The sequence below is a fragment of the Zea mays genome, chromosome 8 (assembly GCF_902167145.1).
Source record: "Zea mays cultivar B73 chromosome 8, Zm-B73-REFERENCE-NAM-5.0, whole genome shotgun sequence".
Lineage (NCBI taxonomy): Eukaryota > Viridiplantae > Streptophyta > Magnoliopsida > Poales > Poaceae > Zea > Zea mays.
This window is the reverse complement of record NC_050103.1, coordinates 134695358-134715717: the sequence shown is the minus strand read 5'-3', so window position 1 is coordinate 134715717 and position 20360 is coordinate 134695358. Positions and strand designations below refer to the sequence as shown.

At 44.8% G+C, this 20360-nt stretch overlaps 1 protein-coding gene and 1 pseudogene across 2 annotated transcripts; both read left to right on the top strand.

Moving 5' to 3' along the window:
* Window positions 1–1946: 1946 nt before the first annotated feature.
* On the top strand, window positions 1947–5500 carry LOC100283703 (uncharacterized). Its single transcript, NM_001156602.2, has 3 exons — window positions 1947–2196; window positions 2277–2662; window positions 5048–5500. The coding sequence occupies exons 1-3, from the start codon at window positions 2038–2040 to the stop codon at window positions 5481–5483; spliced, it is 981 nt and encodes a 326-aa protein (NP_001150074.2). The 5' UTR covers window positions 1947–2037; the 3' UTR covers window positions 5484–5500.
* Window positions 5501–16039: 10539 nt separating this feature from the next.
* On the top strand, window positions 16040–18942 carry LOC103635927 (Ferroportin superfamily protein pseudogene; annotated as a pseudogene). The gene is made up of 9 exons (NR_161332.1): window positions 16040–16286; window positions 16408–16697; window positions 16779–16911; window positions 16993–17262; window positions 17357–17424; window positions 17556–17913; window positions 18006–18112; window positions 18213–18326; window positions 18460–18942. The product of NR_161332.1 is annotated as a Ferroportin superfamily protein pseudogene (transcript).
* The last annotated feature ends 1418 nt before the right edge of the window (window positions 18943–20360 follow it).

Sequence of the window (20360 nt, the reverse complement as noted above, 5' to 3'; positions counted from 1 at the left end):
TATTTGAGACACTTAAAAATATATTTATAAGTTCTAAATAGTTTAATTGAGTTCGTTATGTGTCAAAATATTTCTAGAAAATTTCCTATAATTTTTTGGAGCCTTTAGATTTTGTTGTACATTAAAAATGAATTTCTACATTTTCTGAAATTAATGAATCTTTAAATTTGAATTTATTCTAATTTTGGATAAACTCAACCCACCCTATATATACATGCCCAGATTCTCCTAAGTGAGCACATTCTAGAACATAATAGTTTCACAATATTTTATCTGTAGCTCCCACAATCGTTCACCGAAGTTCGAAAATCTCTCCAACCCTGACGAGCAATTACTTACTATCCATTTATCTCCAAAGGCATCCCAGGTCACCGCCCACGACTTGCTCGCGAGAGCTTCATTTCCGGATTATCATTCGGATCAATGTTGCTAATCTTAAAAAAAACTCTGACTCCGGCGAACACCTTCTCTGGTGCGTCTTCCATTGTTTCGTCTTTTTTTTTTCATTTTCACTTAAGTATGGCGCAGCCCTTCTTCCTCATCGGTATCTACCCCTACTGCGACTGAGCCTCCTCTTTTTGGCTGATTCCCTCTCCTTTCTTTCTCCCCATGGCTAATATCCACTATTTTTTAAGAAAGAAGACAAATTTGATGATGACTACACCAAATCTCTTCTATTCGAATATTCGATCCTCTGTACCCGCGAACCTCTATATAGTCCCGAGCCAACCAATCAGCAGAACATGCCCACGTCATTTAATCCACTTTTTTTAATACTAAATATATGATATTTTTGGCATTACACATCTGTTTTAACATGATCAAGTCGTGTTACTTCGTATTAATATTGCCTACGCATTAGTAACATTATTTTTATATTGTCACATGTTTTCATAAATAATTAAATATTTATTTAACTTATGTTTATTAGATTAACTTTTCTAATCAAAGTTAATATAATATTTTAATCTGATACGTTTATAATTAGAATTTGTCTATAATTATTATTATAATTAGAATCTGGTACGTCTATAATCAAAGTTAATATAATATTTCAACCTCTCCAAGACGTGAAGGAAGATGCTCCTCCGCATATGGTACCTTTAACAAAAATAAAACAACGGGTAGATGCACAGGTCGTTAAAATAGTCTTGGATCAACCAGTCGTGGTTGGATACACAGTTGTAGTCGATATATCTTTGATGTTATCTTGTTCGCCTCCTCAATATGGAAGACTCAAAGGCAAACTCCACCGCCTGCTGCATTAAAGTTTGCTACATCAACCTGATCACTTCTTCTTTGATTATGTCGATGTCCGAGCTGAACGAAGACATTGCAACAACGCTTTGTTTGAATAAAATGAGGGTGAGATGAGTATGAAATGGTGGAAGAAAAAAAAATATAAGTGTGAGTTGTGTGAGTGAGCTCAAACACTCCCTCTACTTATAAGTTGATTTTTTTTAAAAAAAATCAAAACGGAGAAAACAGCGTCAACCAATAAGATCACACCATGTCATCAGTAGGTAACCAATACCGATTGGTGCTGAACAATAACAACAAACACTGTAGTACTAATCGCTAATAGTGCCATGTCAGCGGTCACGAATGACCAACGGTAGCCGCGGGCACCCGTCTTAGATTATCTCTAGTAGCTTACTTATCCTCATCTCTTATTTTAAAACTCCAACATGTAAACAAATACAAAACAATGTTTTACACGCCATATTACGATCTTATGACCATAGCCTTATAACAGTAGCAACTAGCAAGTCGGGTATAAGAAATTATAGAGAATTGAATATATTTGAACTCAAAGAGGTGAGTATCGAACCCCTCACCCCCACACATACACACCAAACACCCCACACATACACAAAAAAAGGAAAGATAAAAAATCGTAGGATAGAAGAGCATTAAAGCAAAACAACCGGCCAATTACATGTACCAACCAAAATCCAAAAACCTCGTCAGTTTGGGAACAGCGGAAAACCGGCCCCCCGCCCGCCTGCTAGGTGCTAGCAACAGCAGTCGCCGCCGATGGGGGTGGACTACTACAAGGTGCTGGGCGTCGGCCGCGGCGCCACCGACGACGAGCTCAAGAAGGCCTACCGCCGCCTAGCCATGAAGTACCATCCCGATAAGAACCCTACGCCGCAGGCCGACACCCTCTTCAAGCAGGTCTCCGAGGCCTACGACGTCCGTACACATCCCTCCCCTCGTCCTCCATTACCGTCGGGAAACCCCATCTGCTTGACCTGTTGGCTCCCCTCTCGCAGGTGCTCAGCGACCCGCAGAAGCGAGCCATCTACGACCAGTACGGCGAGGAAGGCCTCAAGGCCGGCGCGCCTCCGCCCGCCGCCTCCACGCACGGCGCCGGCGCCGGCGTCCACAGGTTCCGCTTCAACACGAGGAGCGCCGAGGAGATCTTCTCCGAGATATTCGGCGGCGGGTTTGCTGGGGCAGGCCCCCGTACCCCCGGCGGCGGCGTCCCCTCCGGGTTCCCGATGTTCGGCGGCGCTGCTGGGGCAGGGGAGGCGTCGAGCGCGGCGTCGCAGAGGAAGGCGCCGCCGATCGAGCGGCCGCTGGCTTGCACCTTGGAGGACCTGTACAAAGGGGCCACTAAGAAGATGAAGATCTCTAGGGATGTCCTTGACGCCACCGGGTGAGACCGCAGATTACTTGCCCAATTTGTTTCCTGCAGAATACAGATTGACCACATGTTCTAGCATTCTGTTCTTCTGTAAAGGAGAAAATTGGATTTTTGGGATTCCAAATAGTGTGCTTGTGCTTCGCACTTTTGCCGTTGTAACATTGACATAGCAAAAATAGGACTCAAAACATGCCGCACTTTTCAAGTGGCAAAAGTGCGAATCATATTATTTGGAGTCCCAAAAACCCAATCTTCCCTCTGAGTTTTGACTTCGATTGGCACATTGTGCTTGCACATTAGAATTTTTAGGGCAACGAAACTGAGGAGCATGAGAGGAAAGGTTAACCAGAGAGAAAAACTTGAGGGGGATAGTAGACATGACTAAAGAGGTGGAGATAAGGCAAGAACAAAAAAGTGTGGTTTAATCTGTCTTATGTCGCCTTTCTGTTATGACAGTAATTGTGTATAAGGCATACACACGCGTGCAAGCAAACAATACTCTATCATCACCACCCATGGAACATGTGCACCTAAACGCATTAAGAATTTATCAGAGGCATCTATGGTCTCATAGTGTACATACTTTGCAACTGATTTCTGCATAGTCAGGCTGGTGGGCTGAGTGCACACCGGCACTCACTCATAGGCAAATGACCACAGCTTTGCTGTCTGATTTATCATATTGGCTCAAGTCTGCATCAATCTTATTTCTCCACAACTCTCATGTACTGAATAATGGCGTCATTTCAGCTTTTGTTGCCCCTTGATACTTTCTGATTCTTTTGGGCGCTAAACAAGGTATTCTGACCTTGTCCTATGCACTTTAACCAGAGCTCTATGATGTGCTTCCCAAGGTGGCCATGCTGACTCTGTTGTTAGCTTTTAATCTTAACCATCATTCTTGATTCATATGGAGTTGGCAATATTCTTCGGATATGATATGATGGTGGCATGACGGTGCATACTGCATAATTTGTTCCACATTGGGATATCCAATTTATGTCCAGCTCAACATCTATGCTCTGTTCTTAATTCTTGCACTATGATTTTCTTGATTTTTTTTTTGAAATGAAGTGATTTGCTTGAGTTTTTTTTAAAAGGAGTGGTTATTTGAGTTAATCATGTTTTCTATCCTGTTTTTGTTTTATCCTCATGAGTATGCATTTTGGGACATTGCTAACAGGATTGCGTTTGGTGATGCTTTTCCTTGTTATTGGCTGTTCTCGTTACCTTGTCTATTTTTATTACCAACCAAAATAAATAAATAAAGAATTCATGTTGTGACCTAAAACAATTCCAAATATCAGCAGCCTCGCTTCCTTGCTATTTCTAGAATGCCACATAAATATCGTTGGTAGGATTTCTTGACAATTTCGTATCCATGTATTTGACCATTAACTTGTGCGACTGTAATGATGCCCTACCTCATGCTTACAGCTGCAGTTAAAGATTCAACTCAAAATGTAGTTTGAAGGGTTCAAATTATAGATGTCATAACTCATAACGCAAAATGGTTGGGGTAAGACAGTAGCTTCTTCAGTACAGGGACTAAGAGGCTGAGTTTCTGTCCTAAACGCACACACAGTACAAGGATATTAGAGCGTCCAGAAGCATTCATAATTTTGCTAGCCACACTTTTAAATTGGACTGATGATTTACTGATTTAGTAAAAATCGCTGGAGGTGGACAGCTGTGACTAATGTCTGAACTCAGGGTTGATCTATTGTGGTGCAGTTTTTTTTGGATTTAATGTATTGCGTTTATTACTTCATGGGTACTGAACACATGAATACTGATGGGAGCACTTGTTGAATTATGAATATTTGATATGTTACTCGTTTTGAATGAAGTAGCTAGTTCATGATGGAAAATAAAATATTTCACATGGACATTGAGGGACCTGTGATTCTGATTAAAGTATGAAACACAAGTACACAACTATGGAGAATACAAGTATTTCTTAAAGACTGGATATCTCTACTTAATTGAGGCTGAATGTGCTATCATCTTCTAATATTGAAACACATGCTTTCAGTGACTTTGGACCAGCAACGATTGGTGTACAGTTTCATACTCCCATCATGTGCTTGCCTTTTAGCAATATAGTTATCATTATGTGGCAAGGCCAATTTGACAAGAAAGGGATCGGCTGTGACAAATTGGCTTCTGAACTAATTTTAAAGATTGCAGCGACGTGGTGCTTTGTGAAACATACACAGCTCAAGACATCACGATATAGATGCAGTTTGTTTGTTTGCCCCTGCTGAGAAACACCATATGTTTGTTTATATGATTGACACGTGTTTATTTGTGAAACTGGTGCTGGATGGCTAACCAATCTCATTATTTTCCTATCCTGTTTTGAGAGTACATTTCATTTTTTTTTTGTGTGTAAAGGAGACCAACAAACCGTGAGGAGATCCTGACGATCGACATCAAGCCAGGATGGAAGAAGGGCACAAAGATAACCTTTCCCGAGAAAGGCAACGAGGCACGCAACGTTGTGCCATCGGATCTGGTGTTCATAGTAGAAGAACGGGCGCACCCCAGGTTCAGGAGAGACGGGAACGACCTCATCTACACTCATAAGATCTCTCTGGTGGAGGCATTGACAGGCTGCACAGTCCAAGTGACGACTCTGGACGGGCGGACCCTGACCGTTCCGGTGAAGTCGGTCGTCAGCCCTACATACGAAGAAGTCGTGCCGGGCGAAGGCATGCCGATCACGAGGGAGCCGTCTAGGAAGGGGAGCCTGAGGATCAAGTTCCAGATCAAGTTCCCCACTAGCCTAACAGGCGACCAGAAGGCGGCCATCCAACAGCTTCTGTCTTGAAGCTCTCTCTCTCTCTCTCTCTGTGTGTGTGTGTGTGTGTACAATGCGAGGAGTGTTTTCGTTTGTGGAGTAGTTGTAGTAGTGACATTAGCTGAATGCACCGTCACGTTTTTTTTTCATGCTAGTGTTGGCCTATTCTTTTCTAGCTTTGGTGGAGCTGCAGCTGTTTGCGACATGGTCATGACGCTATTCAGTATTCAGATAGATTATCAGTTGCTATGTCTTTGTTGGATCGGGCCTGTTTGTTTGGTTTCTATAGCTTCTACAGTGTTTTTTGTCTCTATAAATTGCAGCTGGAGCAGTCCAAACAGCTGCCTTTAATCTGTGCCACCGCTGGCTCATCAGTTATTTCTGATGTTTCGGTTTCTTTGGCCACTTCTTTTAGAACATCGATACGGTCTTTTCAACGACCATGCATAGATACGAGTGGTTACAGGTTACTCCTCTATCTACTCTTGTAAACTATATCTACTGCAAATCTGTTCAGCAATAGGGTTGATGCTGAGCACCTGCCGGTGGTAGTAATAATCATACGCCGGTCGTCGCATCGGTGACCGTTGTCAGCGCAGGATTGCTGGTAAAAGCAGGATGTTGATCTTCCTCGCCGAGATTTATCCGATAGATAGGCAAAGTCGTCGTCGCAGTTTCGTACAGGTCTGAGGTCGATGCCAGTTGCCCGGTCGAACCCCACGTTCTCTAGAAAAAAAAATTTCACTACATCGCGGATGCAAATGCACTTCTGGACAGCTACTCACTTCCACCACCTAAAGACCTAAAACATAGATAAAAATTTGCAAATTAATCCTTTGATAATTTGTTTTTCTTCTATTTATATAGGCTCCTAGGTGGTGGTGTGAGGGGCTGCAAAAGAGTATACTTGCATCCCGGATGCAGAGAATTCTTTTTTCTCGTTTTTCTCTCCGGGTCTCTGTTGTCGACTTCGCAACACTTTTGCCCTCGCTAGATATGGAAGTTACAAAAATCCAAAGTGATAACAATAGAGAGAGGATAATACACACACAAGAGCGAAACACAGGCACACAATACAAGAGCACGCTCTCACGGAATGACTAGAACAGCTCAGAATCGTGCTCGGATCTCACTAGAATGACTTGAATGTGTTGTGGCCAAGTATGGGAGTGATCAATAGCTTTTGGTGTGCTTTGGTACCGAAAGAGGTAGAAATAGGAGTCTTTTTATAACCCAAACACGCCCCATAGTTGTTGCATCTTCCTTAAAAAATGCAGAAAACATGCTCTCGACTGGCGCACCGGACCAGGAATAGGGAACGGTCTTTGGGATCTTGATTGAATACTTCCAAACAGGGAGGGCACTGGACCCGCCACGTGTCTGCCTCCCCTGAAGTAGCCGTTGGCACCCGGAGCTAGTCGTTACTGCACTGTCCGGTGCACCAACAACTGTGCATAATATCGATCCAGTGAATTATAAAAAATAAATACTGAGACTGAGCAGTTCGTCCGTATAGGCAGTTCGGTTTACACGAACCTGGTCCGGTGTGCCAGGCCGCCGAAGGCCCGAGTCTGGGATTTCTGGTAAGCTGATCCGGTGCACCACCGGACCAGTCCGGTGACTTCAGACCAACACAATAAAGTCTATTTCTTACATAACTTGTCCCATTTGACCTGGATTTTCTTGTGAGCTTCCTTATGACTTAGACAAATATAGTTATCACATAATCAAATTGACTAAGTCTAGAAAACTCACATTTTTTGTATTCTTTCGCCAGGATTTTCAATTCAGCTCAAACTAAGTCCAAAAAGCATTTTTGCATTTTACACTTAGTTGCATTACCAGACCCTGTTTTAGCTCATATGGACTTAGATTCTTCAAATTGCATTCAAGTGAACATGTACTCATACATTGTCACACCCGGATTTAAGGGTAAATCCAGGCACAAATCAAATGTGTTCTAAGATCAAGTCTCATACATATGAGACTCATGGTACAGAAATAAATGTCACATCTATAATATATAATGGAGTTCTGTACACAATAGTTAAATAATTATATCATACAAAGACAATGATCCCGTAACCATTGTTGACTGGGAGACGACGGCCTAGTCCTCTCACGAACTCATCGCGACATCCTTCATGCTCCTTATCCTGCGTACTTGTTCTTGGCATGAGGGGAATGTGAGTACAACAAGAGTGAGCTCACATATGTTCATCGCTCAACAAGTTATGGGGAATAATGTGCACGAGCTCACTTACGGTGGGGGCTCATGTTAAGCGTAAGGCTTACCAAAGAAGATGGTTAAAGATGAGCATTGCTTTTAGAGTCGATCAAAATTTTATTAGCAGTTACTAAGTATAAGTAGATACCAACCCAAATAAATAAGGAATCATAATTAATGATAAACTCACAATGCAAGTCAAATGACAAATTAAGTTTAATTCCATAAGTTAATCATGTGAGTGTCCGAGCCGCTCTTGACCGTGAGCATGACTGATATACCAGTTTTACACTCTGCATGGGTTGCACATCTTTACCCACAATTCGTGTTAAACATTTACCACAGGGTCATGAATCCCATACATCTCTACAGAGAAGACGAGGCAGGGTAGCACTACGAGGCCTTTACAAAGTTCTACTAGCTTCAGAAAACCTGTTACGGTTTTTGAGAAGGGCGATATAGGAATCCATCGTCCGAAAAGCCATCATAGCATGATCGACCCGAGAACCTCCCTATACCGGCAGCTCCTCTACCACCCTTGCCCCTTTTAGGTAAGGTAGTCCTCCACTAGCTTTCCTAATTAGTCAGCCAAGGGCGTCCCATACCACCCTTGTGGTAGCACTGTTTTCTCGGCTGGTTCTCCATGTTCCAATTAACACAATAATCTTGTCATGAACAATAATTAAATCAACAACAGAATTGGAACATGACCATAATTCAGATGTAACCTTTAACCCCAAAACTCAGTAGAGCAATAGCAAGTCTACCCAATAGTTCATTTATCTACAAGGTGTGGGGTAAACAAAACAAGAGAAACCTATTGGGTCCCATCAAATTAACCTGCGCATGTCATAGTGATTAACATGAACATTATTAGGTAAAGAAGAGTAACCAAGGGCACAACTTGCCTTAGACTCGAGATCCCAGGTACTCCACCAAATTAGTCTTCGGGTTTCTCGTGACCTCGCTGCTACTCGTAGTAATACATACAAATAGACCAGGAGTACATAAACATAACAGTGCACCAAACATGAGAAAACAACTATGTAATAATATTTTACGCGATGCTACGAGATTGTAGGTTCGAGAACGACTAAAATCAGAGTTATGGTCATAAAGATATGATTTTCCGAACCTTTGGATGATAAACATATATTCTATGATAATTAATATAAATAATGCGAGAAAGGACATAACTACTTCACTTAATTTTAATCCCAGTTTCTACTTGATTAAAGGTCATCTTTTGTTCAGATTATAATTATAGACAGATTGACCGGAATGTTAATTTACTAGACATAGGTTAAATAAATATCTACTATCTAACTATAAAAATATGTGACATGACAAAATAATGTCTGTTTATACGTATGAAATTTTACCATGAGGCTAACGTAATTTGAGTGGATCAAATCGGAGTAAAAATGCGTAAATTATGAATTAAATAGGGTTTTGGAATATTTTTTCATATTAAAACTAAATTTCTATGCTTATCTCATTTTTCTGGGTAATTTGTGGACGACGGCCTATAATTATAGATAAGCTAGGCCCCAATTTGCAAAATCCAGGGCTGATCTGGAATGGATCCTAGGCTATGACAGACTGCGGGTTAAATAGCAAATTCCCTAGGGTCTCTTATGCAAAAGTTCTAGGACAAAGGGGTTACAACACTTATTTGGCCGCACGATCACACTCCCACGGCTAGGATTATATCCGATCGCATCTGAACCGGTACCTTATGTGCCATCAACCCTTACACGAACCAGGATCATCAGTGTCCGCATGATTTAGGATCTATGGCTGAAACCGTATGTAGCGAACAAGTTTCTTCGATCTAATCTAGGTCGTTCAATTTTAGACCGATGACCACCGCCACAGCACCCCCAACCCACCGAACTATGGCGGACATCCGCGACGGCGCCATGGATGGGATACTCGATTTGGCGCCCTAGGGCTCCAAACCATGTTCCATTCTATTCTACACGTAGAGGGAACAAAGTAGAACTCATTCGATGACTTCATACCTCCGGTGATGTCGTGGTGCGGTCGATTCTCGACGTGGCACAAGCTCTCGGCGGGGATGAACGACGATGAGCAATTTGTCTGGCTCTGAAGGGTCACACGCTCGTCGACGGCCTCGAACTTGCCCAACCGAACATGTGACAATTCCTGATCACCCGCCGATGCCGGAGAATCGCACCCGATGTGAGTCGATGGCGACGACCCGTTCTCCTCTTTGTCTCTCTCTCGATCTCCCCTCAACGGTGTGGCTTATACACGCCAAGTTTGGGTTAAGGCGAAGATTACGACGGCTGAGGCATATATAGCCGAGGGCGAGGTCAGCGGCGCTGTTGCAACGGCCTCCGTGGGATTAGCGAGGCCAGACAGAATAAGCAACAGGAGCACCATCATTTGACACTCTGCCCCTCAGAATCATATCCAGTCGGTTCACCAGATCTTCAGTGGGGATTCTTTTGTTTGTGACCCGGGTAGAGTCATTGGCGCCATGGTACAGATAAGCCGGGTACGCCCTGTCCTTCAAAGGCTGAATATTCTTGAAGACGAAATCAACGACCACAGCTTGACAGCTTCAACAGTCAGACCTTTGTCTTTCAACAAGCAGACCTCGGCAAGCAATACTTTTGCCTCCATTATCTCCGAAGGGGTTGAAGATTCTACCCAGCTTAGAGTACGAACATCTGGCTGCCTCCCCGACCGGGGGAAGGGACTTGCAGTGGTTCTCCACAATGAACCACTTGAGGCACCATCCCTTGATGCTATCCTTGAAGGGGATGTCGAGGTACTCTGTTTTCCTCCCGCGACGCAGCTCTAGATTTGTGCCGCCAACGAGCTGGTGCTGTCTCCCAGCCATCCCAGGCCGACAATGATACAGATACTTCCAGAGGCCGAAATGGGGGAAAATCCCGAGATAGGCTTCACACAGATGAATAAAAATGGAAACTTGCAAGATAGAATTAGGGTTCAAGTGGGTCAAGTTCTGATCGTAGAAATCAAGGAGGCCACAGAAGAAGGGAGAAACAGGGAGAGCAAGGCCGCAGATAAGAAAAGTAACATAGACGATGAACTCATGGGTGTCCTCCGTCGGAACAGTAACCCCGCGACAAATTCGCCAAGAGCACAGTTCTTTCGGGGGTAAAACCCCAACATCGACAAGGTGAAGAAAATCAGATTTCGAAATAACAGACATATGGTTACCCGCGAATGGCAACTGACTGTTGGGGTCGATGGGCGGGATGACTGCCACGGCGGAGCTCTGCCTCTTTCCTTTCGACGCCATCACATATTCGCCGGCGGAACGAACAGGAGCGGAATATCAGGGAAACAGATGAGTGGTTCGAAGCGAAAATGTGAAGTTAGGGCTCAGAAATCAAAAGCGCACGTCGACACGAGTATAAATGGGGTTTTCCCGGGTTGGGCGCTATTTCTAAAAAGTGCCAAGTCATCACTCGGGAAAGCGAAACTTCAGACATAACTCGGCGGTTACCTCTAAAAATGCCGACAGTGTCAAGCATCACTCGGTGGTTACCTCTAAAACGCCGATAAAGTCAGGCGCGACTCGGTGTTTACCTCTAAAACGTCAGTGTCATCATCTGTCGCTCGGTGGTTACCTCTAAAAACACTGGCATAATTGAACACGACTCGGCGGTTACCTTTAAAATGCCGGTGTCACCAGCTATTGCTCGGCGGTTACCTCTAAAAAACGCCGGTGTCACCAGCTATCGCTCGACGGTTATTTCTAAAAACGCCGGTAGCGTTAGGCGCAAAGACGAACTATCAAGCGATTATAAAGAAAGAGCAACAAAAAAGCAAAAGTTCGCTCAGAGCAACTGAAGTTTCTTCATTAAATAGTGGAAGGGATTTTCACAAACTCACAGACTGACCCATTATGAGTCAGTTTTTCCCTTTTTACTACATTACATTACCACATTACTCACACTACACTAAACTACTAACTACTACTAAATTATTTTACTACTACTACTGCTACTATTAATTATCTATACTAATATTTAAGCCAGTGGCGCTTTGCCACTGGCCTTGCTGCTGCTGCTGCTGCTGTCGCCCCTGCCATCGTCATCGCCCCTGCCGCCGCCGGTGCCTCCACCGCCGCCGTCGTTGCCGTCTTCGCCGCCGCCACTTCCACTGCTGCCGTCGCCTTCGTCGTCGCCGTCGCTGTCGCTCCCTTCCTCGGACGAGCCAAAATATTTTTAAATAAATAAATATAATTTTCAATAAATTGGGTTCCATATTAAATATAAATAAATAATTATAAATATAAATATAAATAAATTACCAAAATCTTTTATCCTTATATCCCATAAAAATATAAATAAATAAATTTTTAAATATTTATAAAAATCCATAATAATTATACCAAAATATTTAACATTAAAGTATTTATTTTTGAACCAAAGTTTCCATATTAATTAATTGGGTTCCAAATAAATAAATTTTTTTGAATAAAATCACCAATCAATTATGAGCAAACAAAAATCATTCTCTAAAGATAAATGAGATCAAGCACTAGATTTAAATTTTACTTTATCCTAAGTTTTAATTTGATTATTAATGTATTATTTTAATTGTTGGATTTGAGGTGTTATCTTAGCCTAGGTACATCATAGTGGCCTTAATAGTTGCCTAAGAATGTCTAGAACTTGATAGTTTCAAGACTCTCCAAACACTTGAAACCAATGGGCTATAGCTCACCAAAAATAGTGAAAACATTAGAAAATGGGTCCAAGAAAGACAACATGTGGCTGAGTGCCAAAACGAGCAAAATACTTGGAATAATGAACCTAAAATAGCAAAAAACTCATGACCCTGTGTATTTGAGCTCTTCATAGGTGTAGAAAATCTAGAGAACTAGTTGCTTGGGAGAAGAAACTAGTTAGAAATATATTGTCTCACCCTACATCCTAGTGCCTTAATAGTTTCCTAAATGTGTAGTACTCGATAGTCCTAGGACACCAAAACATTTGAAACTAGTGATATATAACTCAGGTACACGGATGAAAATGTGAGAATTGGTCCAAGAGCATGGGAAGTAAAAAATCTACATAAGAAAATGGACCCAAGAAAAGCAACATGTTATCTAGTGCCAACAAACAAAAAGCCTAGAAAAAAATAAACCTAAAATAGCAAAAAAAAATCTCATGACCCTAGGTACTAGAGCTCCTCACGGGTGTGGAAAATCCAAAGAGCTTGATATTTGTGAGCAGAAACTAGAAAACCAATTGTTGTCTCAACCCATGTACACCCAAGTGGCCTTAATATTTCCTAAGAATGTTAGATTTGATTGTTCTGGGACCAAAAAACACCTAAGGGCTACTTTGGGAACCTCAAATCCTCTTCGAGATTGGAGGGGATTGAGGTGGAAATGAACTAATTTCCTCTCAATGTCTTCAATCCTGAAGGGGATTTGAGTTTCCAAACTAGCTCTAAACATTTGAGCTATAGCTCACAAAATGTTGAAATCGCAAGAATCGATCTGTGAGCCCGAGACGCCAAAAAACTATATATAAAATGAGCCCAAAAAACAACTTGTGGCTAAGTGGCGAGAACAAACAAAAATCCTAGGAATAAGAAATACAAGATAGCAAAAAAAACTCTTGACCCTGAGTATTTGAGCTCCTCACAGGTGCACACAATCCAAATTACTCGTTCGTGAGCAGAAACGTCTTAGCCTAGGTACATCCTAATGGTCTTAATAGTTTTGCTGAAGATTGTTTAGGTCTCGATAGTTCTAGGACCCCAAAACACCTAAAACTAGTGAGCTTTAGCTCACGTAAACTGGTAAAAAGAAATGTGAGAATCGGTTTGAGAGCACGCGACATGAAAAATCTGCATAAGAAAATGGGCCCCAAAATACTACTCGTGGGCGAGTGCCAAAACAAACAAAAATCCTAGGAATGAAAACAAAAAATATCAAAAAAAACATGACCTAGGTATTTGAGCTTTCACAGGTGTAGAAATTCAAAGAACTCATTGTTAACACTGTGTTGATGCACTGTGTGCCGAGTCCTCTTTACCGAGTGCGACACTCGGCAAAGACTTTGCCGAGTGTTTTTAAGGCTTTGCCGAGTGCTTCAGGCACTCGACAAAGCCGTCGATTCCGGTAGTGGTTTGTGGGCAGAAACTAGCTAGGCATATGTTGTTTCAGTCTAGATACATCCTAGTGGCCTTAATATTTTCGTAAGAATGTTTAGGACTCAATAGTTCCAAGACCCCAAAATACCTGAAACCAATGTGCTACAGCTCACAAAAATGGTGAAAATGTGAGAATCGGTTCGAGAGCACAAGTCTTAAAACAATCATAGAAAATGGGCCCAAAAAAACAATATATGGCTAAGTGGTGGAACAAACAAAAAACTAGGTATATTAAACCCAAAATAGCATAAAAACTCATGATCCCGTGTATTTGATGACCTCGCAGGTGTAGAAAACACACAAAAAATTCCTTGGTTGTGAGCAGAAACTATCTAGAGAAAAATGATGTCTCAGCCTGGGTACATCCTAATGGTCTTAACAGTTGTTTGAGAATGTTTGGGACTTGAAAATTCTAGGACCCTAAAACACCTAAGGTGTAGCACACAAAAATGGCGAAAACGTGAGACATCCAAGAGCATATGACGTCAAAATATATACAAGAAAATGGCCTAGTAAAAACAGTATGTTGTCGAGTGCCAGATTAAACAAAAAGACTCGAAATAATAAACCCAAAATAGAAAACAAAACTCATGACCTAGATATTTGAGCTATAGAAAATCCTAAAATTAATATTTCTAAGTAGAAACTAGCTAGACAAATGTTATCTTAGTCTGTTTGCATGCTAGACATTTAAAATACCAAAATATAAGATAATATAAAAAGGCCATAGAATATTTTTTACTTAGGAAAGCATGAAAAGCAGTTTCATATCTTCTCTAAGAGCACCTCCAACCAGTGGCGGACGCAGGACGAAAATTCAGGGGGGGCAAAAAGATCACATGAGAGCCATGATTTTCTAGTTCGTCAAGTCCGCCGACTGCAGGAGACAAGTCATATCGTTGCGACGAGCGAGATCTAGCTTGTCGAGCGGATGAACGTCACGATAAAAACAGGACAAAAGGACGGAGGCATCAGAAAGGGGCGAAGTCGGGTAGCGTCACATCGGGAATGGGTCGGCGGCAGAAATGAGGCAGCGAGCAGACTGGTTTAGGTGCTGTCGGGAAGATTAGAGTCAGACTGGTAGATGCAAGGACTGGATCGAGAGGATCCGGCGAGCAGGCTCATAACATGGTTGTTTTAGACCATGTTCTAAACCTATAGAGCTAATTGTTAACTGATTTTAGCTGGGTTGGGGCATCTAACAACTAATACTTATTTGAGGGGTATAACTAACAATTAGTTGATCCATTCTAAACCTCTTGGATAATTTTAGCAACTAGTTATTAGTTTTAGAGATTTAGAACAAGGCTTCGTACTATCTAAAACTTCGATTTTTTTGTACACTTAATACTAAATAATCATTAGGTATAAATGGGTGTATAAAATTGAGGGGGACCATGGCCCACTTTGCCCCCCCTTTGAATCCGCCACTGCCTCCAACAATAGCCCTAAACATGGTCCTATTTTAAAATATAGGACACTAACACCAAAAACAAGCTCCAACACTAACTCTATTTTATAAAAAAATCATTAAATAATTATCGAGCTCAGTCTCTCAAATCCTAAATATAGTACCTCATACTGGAGCACTATCCTTATTTTGTAACTATTCGTGAGAGCATCTCCAACAATGCCTCAAACTAGTGTCTCCAATTGAAATATGAGGCTCTATGCAGAAAAAACTACTCCAACATTGCATCATTTCACAAAATTTGGTCAAAAAATTATAGGGCACCATCTCAAGTGCCTCAAATATACTATATCGTAGTGGACTATCCTATAATCTAGATTTGAGGCTTTACTGTTGGAGCAGAATAATTTGTTTGCCATAAATTCTATAAAATAGACTCATTTTTAAATTACAGGGGATTTTTATAGGTCACACTGTTGGAGATACTCTAACCTTTTATATCTTAAATAACATGATTTATTTTCTAATAATATGATATATGACTCAATTGTTGGAACTGTAAATGTTTTTGTGGCCCTAAACAATTTAAATCAGGTTCTATTTTAATTTTGAGAACTCAAATATAGAACTTCTTGTTGGAGATGGTCTAAATCACACTCTACCTTTTGTTCTGGGAAGTTCATTTAGGCTGTCTTTGTTGAAATTAGGCCCAGGTGCTGTGGGCCCAACAAGTGACTCGGAGAGTAAAATTCTAGTTCATGGGCCATGGCATTGGCATTGAAGGCCTGGCTCACGAAAGCACCTTATCCATTTCGTCTCCCGCGCCGCGCGTCTCCCTTCCCGGCTGTCGACGGCGCCTTGCAGGCTTGCACCGACCCGCGGTCATGGCGCCGTCCGTGTCCAAGATGCTCTCGACGCCTCCGTACCACGCATATTACACCTGGCGTCGCCGCCTCCTTCCCCAAGAAACAGCCGCGTCGCCCAATCCGAGCCCGGCGAGCCGTCGAATCGCGCCGCCGCTCAGGTACGGACCGTCCCATGTCCTGCTCCCTGCTCTTGAAAACTAGCACACGCCAGGAGCGGATTGCGAACTCACAAAGGACCTGCGTGGTGCGTGCTCGCAGGTGTTGCCGTTGCGCGTGCAGCCGGAGTCCAGCGAGGCGCTTCGTCCCGATCTGCGCCTCGGCATCAGACCGCGCAGGCGCGACGACGGCGGCCCTGGTCGAAGCCGAGGAGGAAGCAGAGCTCGACGGCCCGCCGATGGTCCAGCTGTCTTCAGACATCCTCCGTACGGAGCTTAGTTTGCTCAAGGCCGACGCGCCCCCGGCCGGTGGCGACTCGTCTCTCGGCATCACCGCCCTTGAGGACCAAGACAGCGAGGATGGCCGCCACTCGGGAGGAAGAGAAACCGCTGCTTACCCAGCTGCCATGAACGGTATGCAACGCAGGTGCTTTCTCAGCAAGCAAGCACCAATTCAGAGCTCCCGTTTCTCACGTCTCCAACTGAACAATTCAGCGTTGTACGCGGCCTGCCTCGCTGGGATTCTGGGAACGTGACCGAGCAGCTGTGGAACTTCACCTGGCCCGCCGCCATCGCCACGCTGCACCCCAGCCTCCTCCCCGTCGCCGTCCTCGGCTTCTTCTCAAAGGTGCGCCATGTTCTGCCACACCCTCTGCAGACTAGGTCAGAGCTCTGACTGGCGCCGGCGCGCAATCCGATGCGTGCGCAGCTCGTGGTGTTCGCGGTGGGCCCGCTGGTGGGGGATCTTGTGAGCTCGCTCCCCCGGATCCCAGCGTACCGATCACTAACGGTGATCCAGACGGCGGCGCACCTGGTGTCCGCGGCGATGGTCACGTACGCCTTCACCGTCCCCCGGGCTCCAGCTGCATCGGCGCTGCTCCTGCGGCCGTGGTTCGCCACGCTGGTGGCGTCCACAGCCGTCGACCGCCTCTCCTGCGTCTCCCTCGGCGTCATCGCAGAGCGCGACTTCGTCGTCCAGGTGAGTGAGTGAGTTACAGTGTTACACGCCATTGCCGATGCAAGAAATGTTCAGACCGCTTCTGCTTCCTCTGAATGACTGAACTAGCTAGCAGGGGAAGGCAGGCCGATCGCGCTGGCGCGGGCGAACGCGGCGCTCAGCAGGGTCGATCTCCTCTGCGAGGTACAAATGCACAATCATCTCCTCCTGATCATGACTGCATCTCCTCCTGATCATGACTGCACTTCAATGGCGACGTAGCGATCCCCGGCCGGTCATCATTATCATCTGCGTGCTGCGTTCTTTGTGTGCAGACGGCGGGAGCGTCCATCTTCGCCGTGCTGCTCTCCAGGAACCACCCGCTGACCTGCGTCAGGCTCTCCTGCGCCGTCTCGCTCTGCTCCCTGCCCCTTCTGTTTTTTCTAGGCGGCGCGATGAATCGTCTCGCTGACGGCATCTTGGACCGCTCTGCTAGTGCCGGTCCGGCCCCGCTGGAGCGCCCAGGACGACATGGGAGCGCGGCGGTTGGCAAAGCCTGGGAGACCATCAGGCACGGCTGGACAGAGTACCTCCGGCAGCCTGTGCTACCGGCGAGCCTCGCCTACGTGCTCGTCTGCTTCAACGTCGCGCTCGCGCCCGGCGCTCTCATGACCACCTTCCTCATCCACCTCGGTACGAAGTAACCCTCCCTGTCGCCGCGTTGCCGCCGTCCCCTATTCTTCGGCCTTGTGCCCATCACGGCGCTTCCTCGCGTTAATTGGCAGGCGTGAGCGCGTCGGTGCTCGGTGCGTTCGGCGGGTCGTCGGCGGTGGTGGGGATTCTGGCCACGTTCGTGACTCCATATCTTGTCAAGGAGCTGGGCATTCTCAAGGTCAGCCCACCATAACATGCTTTGCCAGGAACAAACAACACGTTCGATAACCGTGCCAGTTCTGACACCGCCGCCGTGTGTTCTCGGATCTCGGTGACAGGCCGGAGCGGCAGGGCTGGTCGCGCAGAGCGCGCTCCTCGGCGCGGCAGTCGTGGTCTTCGTCACTGGCCCCGTCTCACGGCGCGGCGCTCTCTTCGCCTTTCTTGGCTTCATCGTAAGGCCACCCGCCACCCACAGACACTCCCTCCTATTCTCGTCACGGCGTGGACTGAGCAGCTACGTACGAGCTGAGCTCGATCGGAGGACGTCAACGTCATGATGTGCCTGGTATGCATGCAACAATGCAGGTGGCTTCGCGGCTGGGGCACATGGCGTACAGCGTCATCGGACTGCAGGTGGTGCAGACGGGAAACCCCATGGGGAAGGCCAAGCTGATCGGCGCCACGGAGATCGCGGTGGCCAGCCTCGCCGAGCTCGCCATGATGGCCGTCGCCGTCGTCGCTGGGGACGCCGCGCACTTCGGCTGCCTGGCCGCGCTCTCGGCCGCATCGGTCGCCGCCGCCGCTTGCCTGTTCTGCGCGTGGCTGGCCAACCCCACCGACGACCTCAGGAGGCTCTTCCCATGTTGATACAGGAATAGGACTAGGAGACGCAAATTTTTGGAGAATAGCCAATTCGTGTACCTAGCTCCAAATGTTTTGCAGGTATAAGCTCCAATTTTTTTTCCGTGTTCTGCATCCACTTTGATTTTTGAAATCAATATTAGAGGAAGGACATAAACTTGCAATAAACTTTATCCAAAAATAATTAAGTGGCAGACATTAATATCGTGTCATTTGATATCATATACCCCTTACTCAATTTGCTAGGCTTAGGGTGTGTTTGGTTTGGCTTTTGGCTTTGGCTTTTGCCCCCTAAAAGTCAAAAGCCAACCAAAGGGCTGGATCAAGGAAGCAGCTTTTTCTAAAAGCCGACTTTCTCGCAGTGCAAAACTGAAAGCACCCCTGGACATGCTTTTACTGGCTTTTGGATGGAACTGTGAAAATATATATCGAAGAACTTTTAACGACTTTTAGTGGTTTCCACCAAACGGTTTTTAGCTTTTTAACAGCTCACAGCCTACAGCAGCTTTTTTCACAGCTCACAGCTCACAACAACTTTTTCCACAGCCACAGCCCAACCAAACAGACCCTTAAACGAGACATGCAAATGAACATGCTCACCTTTGCGCCTTCCTGCAAGAGATTTTGAAGCTCCGGAACGTGACGTATAAGAGAGGGTTAAATTACAACTTCTAAAAACTATCTTTAAACTAGGCCACAAATAAATCCACAGAGCAAAACATATACAAATAATCAATCTAAAATATGTAAACTAAATTTTATCTAAGTGTTGCTATCTCTACCGTAAAAGTAATTATGCAACCTAGGTTCCAATCCTATATAATTTACACTAAGACTAGTAAAGATTATAAGTTAAGTAGAGAAAGTAAATGTGGAAGATTAAAGAGCTAGTAGAGAAAGCAAATTCTCGTGGATGACGCCGGTATTTTTACTAAGGTATCCGGAACCACGTAAGGTCCCGACTAATCCTCGTTGGTGCACCTATGCAAAGGGTAGCCCAAGCGAGAGACAGGCACCACAGACAAGTAACTCCGTAGAGAGCCACACGCCTTCTCCACGCGCAAGTGGTGCTCCGCTTCCGGCTCCTCTCCGACGCTCCCTGCCATCTCCACTATCGAGCTTCCGGCCGGAACACTGCGGGCTTCGTTCCCTCCGGTACACGGTGACGGACGTGACACAAACTCGGTTATCATGTACTCGCAAGACTCTCACCCTACTTGGTACAATATTACAACGGCTCAAACTAGAGCCGAGGGGTTTTGTGGTTTTTTTTACTAAACTCATTCAACTAACTAGGAAGAACCTAGAGCAAGCGCATAAGAGGCCTAATTAACATAAGTACTTTGCAAAGTACCTACGCTAATCATCAAGTGATTCTATTAAGCATTTGGGTGTATGAGCACTTGGAAATGTCTATAACATGTGTTGGTATGTTGCTTGGGCTCCCACACCTTCAAATGGCCAGTTTGAGGGGTATAAATAGCCACCCCTCAGTTGTAGTCGTTGGATAGGAAGATGACTGCTCTGCCGTCGGGCACACCGGACATGTCCGGTGCCCTAGCCATGTCAGTCGACCGTTGAGGGTTACCACAGTCAACCGTTGGAAGATCCGCTGCCGACCATTG

Bases quoted from the DNA above. Each gene is read 5' to 3' on its own strand.
- LOC100283703 (NM_001156602.2), top strand. From the start codon at position 2,038: ATGGGGGTGGACTACTACAAGGTGCTGGGCGTCGGCCGCGGCGCCACC. The intron at 2,197-2,276 runs GTCCGTACACAT...CCCCTCTCGCAG, and splicing joins AGGTCTCCGAGGCCTACGAC to GTGCTCAGCGACCCGCAGAA. The intron at 2,663-5,047 runs GTGAGACCGCAG...TTGTGTGTAAAG, and splicing joins GATGTCCTTGACGCCACCGG to GAGACCAACAAACCGTGAGG.